Consider the following 6,000-nt stretch of genomic DNA (forward strand, 5'->3'; position numbering starts at 1 on the left):
AAGGTATACAAAGGCCTTTTGATGTACAACTGATTGAAAGTTATTTTTCCTAATCAAGACATAATAAGAAGTAATTAGAAAATTATCAAAAGTAAGGAACGAGCTAACGAAGTTTGCCATACAAGCTGGAACCCAAGCCATAAAACAATGATATAAATTTACTCATCTCACAATTTTATTATATATACTCTAGGGAATATGATTCCTTCATAACAAATAATGTCGCATCAACAATGGTTAAAGTCCGGTAGTATTAAGGTGAAAGCTCCTGCCACACCAGGCTTGCCCGATCCATCTCAATGCAGTACACAACCTGATGTTCTTGTAACCCAAGCAGCCAAAGACGGTATTGACACGATGAAGTCTGCTACTAGCCTTCCAACTACTCCAACCAGAAGTCGCAAACGGGGAGACTACAACTATTATGATGACGAAACACGTGCTAAAATTGCAGGATACTCAGTCGAGAATGGCGTTGCTAGAGCTGCACGCAAGTTTTCCAGTGACCTCAGCAAGAAAGTTAGCGAGACGTCTGTTCGTAGCATGAGAGATAACTACCTTAAATTAAAAAAAACAAGGTAACTATCGGGATTTTTTTTATCTGTTTTCAAAGAAAAATATTTCCTTTTCTTTTCAATGTTTAGATTCAATGCTAAATATAATTATATTTATTGAAAATTTCTTCAACGTTCTACTTTGAAAAAATATTTTATCTTAATAGTACTAGTACTTTATTTTTTTCACATGAAAAAGATAATTTTATTCTTATTTTTAGTTTCATATTGGCATTAATTATTGCACTTAAAATGTCGATGGTCGTATTTTTAAATTATTATTTTTATTTGCATAACGTATGTATAATGTGCTGTTCATGTATAAAGGGATTAAAATTAAATTGTGTAACAGTAAATCGCGTAAGGTTCAAGTGCCAGTAAATTTTCATTTTGATAAAATGTTGTTTCTGTCCAGAATAAAAAAACACAATGCTTAAACGGCATTTTATCAGAATATTGATTGAAATGCAAGTTGTGTTATTTTTGTCAAGAATAAGCAAAACTACATCTGCAATTTATCGAAATTTTATGTGAAAAAAACCCACATTTTCTACCTGTATTACCTTATTAAACGATTGTTTACATATTTGTAAAGTCAAAGGTGTGAATGTTCTTGTTCCTGTCACAAAAATATCACCTCAGGGCATTGTCCCGTCCTTAATCCTTTTAATCAGCAATAAATCTGGATTTTGACACGGTAAATAACAACTCGTTTACCGTTATTTTCTAATGCATAATTTTTATCAATTTAAAAACGTAAATTATGATTGATATTTTAAAGTTTTTATTACTTATTTAAGGAGGTGGAGAAATAGAAGTTTGATAAAAGGGGTAAGGGATATTGGAAGTTTAATTCACAGTTGTTGAGAGATACTGTATATGTTGAAAAGGTAAAGATGTGTATTAAGGATACTGTTTCTGAGTTCTATCTTTCAGACAGTAGAGATGACCTATTTCATGTACAATTTTCTTGTAACGATCAATTTTTTCTTGAAGTACTGAAGATGAAAATCCGATCTTTGTCCATTACACACAGTATATCTAAATCAAAAGAAGAAAAAAGAGCTACTCTGAAACTTGAAGAAGATATACAAAATTTAGATATTATTATGAATACAGCCCCTACTGAAGCTGTACAGACCAATTTAAATGATAAAAAAGTGGAGTTAGAATCCATGAGAGAACAGAAGATAGAGGGTTTACTATTACGGTCCCGGGCAAACTGGCATGAAAATGGTGAAAAATGTTCCCAATACTTTTTAAAATTAGAAAAGAGAAATTTTATAAAGAAGACAATGGTTGAAATGATTGGTGATCAGGGTAATCATATATCTGACCAATCCACGATTCTCTCAGAACAACATAACTTTTATAAAAAATTGTATTCAAAGAGAAAAATTGATTGTTCAAGTGAAAGCTTTTTTTCTCATGATGTTGCCCTCACACAGGAACAACATGACCTGTGTGAGGGTAACTTGACATATGAGGAATGTGCTACAGCATTGAGTAAGATGAAAAATGGGAAATCCCCAGGAAGCGATGGATTTACTGTCGAGTTTTACAAATTCTTTTGGAGAGATCTTGGACCATTTGTTTATCGATCATTATTCTATGGATATGAATCTGGACTTTTTTCAGATTTTCAATATCAAAGTGTCATAACTTGTATACCAAAAGAAGGAAAAGATAAGCGATATATTGGTAATTGGCGACCTATCAGCCTATTAAATACAGACATTAAGATAGCTTCTGCAGCTATAGCAAACAGAGTTAAGTCTGTATTACCATTTATTATTAGTGACACTCAAAAGGGATTTATCAAGGGGAGATTCATTGGGGAGAATACTAGATTATTGTATGATTTGATGCATTATCTTGAATATCACAACATGAGCGCCTAACTTTTATTAGTTGATTTTAAAAAGGCATTTGACTCTGTTGACTGGGTATTTTTACAAAAAGCATTAAAAAGTTTTAATTTTGGTCCTTCGATGTGCAGATGGTTCGAGACTCTCTACAAAAGTGCTAAAAGTTGTGTAATCAACAATGGCAATTTGTCAAATTTTTTCAATCTTGAGAGAGGTTGCAGACAAGGTGACCCGCTCTCCCCTTATTTGTTTGTTATTGGTGTAGAGTTATTATCGTTCCAACTTAAGTCAAACCCCAAAATTCACGGTATCCTCATTAATGAAAAACAAACACTTTTAAGTCAGTATGCAGACGATACTTTTCTAACTTTAGATGGTAGTGAGACATCACTACAAGAAAGCCTCAATTGTTTTGATTCTTTTTATATGTTATCTGGATTGAAAATGAACAAATCAAAGACAAGAGCTGTTTGGATTGGTTACAAAAAATATTCTGATCAAATATTGTGTCCTAATTACAATCTTATGTGGTCACACACAAACTTTAGACTTTTAGGAATAGATTTTTCGCTTGATTTAAAAAGTATTCTTGATATTAATTTTAGAAAAAAGATCAAAGAGGTTTCAGCTATACTAAAAAGCTGGCAACATAGAAAATTAACATTACTAGGTAAAATTACTGTAATTAAGACTCTGGCATTGCCGAGACTGATTCATTTGTTGATTGCCCTGCCAAATTTACCTCACTCACAATTAAATGAGCTGAGTGCTATGTTTTTTCAATTTCATTTGGAATGGTAAAACTGATAGAGTAAAGCGTAGTACTCTTATTGCAGATTTTTCACAGGGAGGATTAAATATGGTGCATTTGCAGTCTTTCTGTACATATCTTAAATTATCTTGGGTACAGAGATTTTTATCAAATTCAGATGGTACTTGGCAGAATTTATTACTAGCAGAACTAAAACAGTTAGATGGTGAAAGAGTCTTTACATCACAAAAGGATAAGATTAAAGAAATTTCTAATCGCTTAAAAAATCCATTTTGGAAAGACATATTTGAATGTCTACACATGGCAAAGCCTTATACAAAATTATGTGCTCCAGAAATTTTGTCATTGGATATTTTAAACTTTATACCATATCTGAATACCCTGTTTATATGAAATGGAAGTTATATGGTATACAGTTTATAACGGACATTGTAGATAGTCAAAGTAAATCACTACTAACATTCCAACAAGTAAGACAAAAACTTAATTTGGAAATTTTTTTGAGATACTATAGTTTATTATCTAACATTCCAAAATATATCAAAAAATACATCAAAGATTATTGTGATTTGAACTTAGAAAATTTCGTTCCTTTTGATGCATTTTCTAAAAGGATATTCGAAAATAAGAAGTTAAAATTTGTATACAGAGATCTTGTAGATAAAATATGCATACTCCCATATGAGAAATTTTTAAAATGGGAGGATGTAACAAATTCTGAAATCTCAGAATGGTCTAAGTATTTTTTTTCTTTTGAAAAGATGTTGTAGGGATACATATTTAAAGAATTTTCAATATAAAATATTACATAGAATTATACCTACTAATACATTTTTATATAGAATTAAGCAAAAGGAAACAAGTCTATGTACCTTCTGTAATGAGGAAGAGGAAACAATAGAACATTTATTTTATGATTGTAATGTTACATACACTTTTTGGTTGTCATTTTTGCAGAAAATTAAATTATTTGATGAGCATTTCAGCATCAGTAAGACAGAAATTTTATTGGGATTTATTACTAAGAGTTTGTTTATAAATTTGTTAATAATTATAGCTAAAAACTACATCTTTAGATGTAAGTTAAGAAATATAGCTCCTAGTTTTATAGGACTTAAATTCAGAATAAAACAATACCAATCTAATGAATTTTATATTGCAAACAAAAATAATAGAGCAGCATCTTATGAAAGATTCTGGTCCCCACTACATACAATTTTTTCATGATTTATATTATCATTTATACTTTAAATTGAAAAAGAAGTTTTACCAAGATCGCCACGTGGAAATCCTGTCTTACTTGATAACATAGATAACGACGTTCAACAATGGATCCTTAACTTTCGTAAGAACGGCGGAGTCATCAACTCACGCATCGTTATGGCAGCAGCTAAGGCCGTTGTGACAAAGTTCGCTAGACACAAGCTCAAAAGTATGGCGGGCATATCAACATCACAGAGACCTACGCTATTTCCGTTCTCCGCCGCATGGGCTTCGTTAAGCGTAAGGGAACCAAGGGTGTAAAGCATCTACCAGCTGATTTCGACGACATTAAACAGGAGTACGTAAAAAAGTCCGCACAGTCATTAAGCAACACAGCATTCCTGACTCTCTTGTGATTAACTGGGACCAGACTGGGTGTCAGCTGATACCAGGCGGCGACTGGACAATGGAGCAACAGGGCTCCCAACAGGTACCAATCACCGGTATTGATGACAAACGTCAAATAACACTTCTTCTTGCAACATCTATGAATGGGTCCTTATTGACACCTCAGCTAATCTACCAGGGTAAAACAGACCGTAGCTTACCTAAATGTGTCGATTTTCCAGACAACTGGGATGTTACAAGTACCGAGACACATTGGAGCAACGAAGACACAATGATCCGTTTTGTAGATAAAGTCATCTTGCCTTACGTAGAGGGTATTATTGAAGATCTTCCTCTTTCTCAGAAAAACTAGAAAGCCGTAGCTATCTTTGATGTTTACAGAGCCCACACAGGAGAAAAGCTACTAAGCCACTTAAAGAAAAATTACATTATTCCCTTGTTTGTGCCTGCAGCCTGTACTGACAAACTACAGCCGTTAGACATATCTGTAAACAGTGAATATAAAGAACAATTAAAACCTAACTTCCATGACTCCTACTCAGCACAAGTAGTGCAACAGCCAAACCATCAAGAAGACATCACCAGTGAACGTGCACCAAAGGTCATTGTAGATTTGAAGACGTCCGTCATGAAACCAATTCATGCCCAGACGTTTCAACACTTCAGATCATTTCCACCCGTACTGACCAAATCAAGTCTGGCTTCCTTAAAGCTGGTTTATTGTACACTTGACATTATAACACTCTACATGTATCTAGTGCTTTGTTTCGTACTGAGTGACATTGTATGTATGTGAACTAAAGTCTTGTAAAAGATTGTTAAAAGTATGTGTGCAAATGTGTTGTTGTGTGTATTTTATTTATTATATGTACTTGTATGTAATGTGTGTTAAAATGTTTAAATGAAAGTACAATACTAGTATATGAATAAATGTAATCAAAATACTTTTCTATTTTATTTAAAACACGTGTTTTGTTATCATGTTTGTCCCGAATCAACACTACACTCGTATTGCAAACGATAACCGGAAGTAAACATCCGATTCATTTCACATTTGTCTGGATTTTCTTCGTTGAATTCTTAAATTCGTGGTTTACTGTGTCCCACGAAAATCACGAAAATTGGTATACCACGAATAAAAATGAATCCACAGTATTCATTTTTGGAGGCCCTTTATAGCTTGCTGTCCGGTGTG

At 33.0% G+C, this 6,000-nt stretch overlaps 1 protein-coding gene across 1 annotated transcript; it reads left to right on the plus strand.

The window, feature by feature from the left end:
- Positions 1 to 219: 219 nt before the first annotated feature.
- Positions 220 to 582, plus strand: LOC139494255 (uncharacterized). The gene has a single exon (XM_071282425.1). The coding sequence runs from the start codon at positions 220 to 222 to the stop codon at positions 580 to 582; it is 363 nt and encodes a 120-aa protein (XP_071138526.1).
- Positions 583 to 6,000: the final 5,418 nt, after the last annotated feature.

Source organism: Mytilus edulis, chromosome 11 (assembly GCF_963676685.1).
Source record: "Mytilus edulis chromosome 11, xbMytEdul2.2, whole genome shotgun sequence".
NCBI lineage: Eukaryota > Metazoa > Mollusca > Bivalvia > Mytilida > Mytilidae > Mytilus > Mytilus edulis.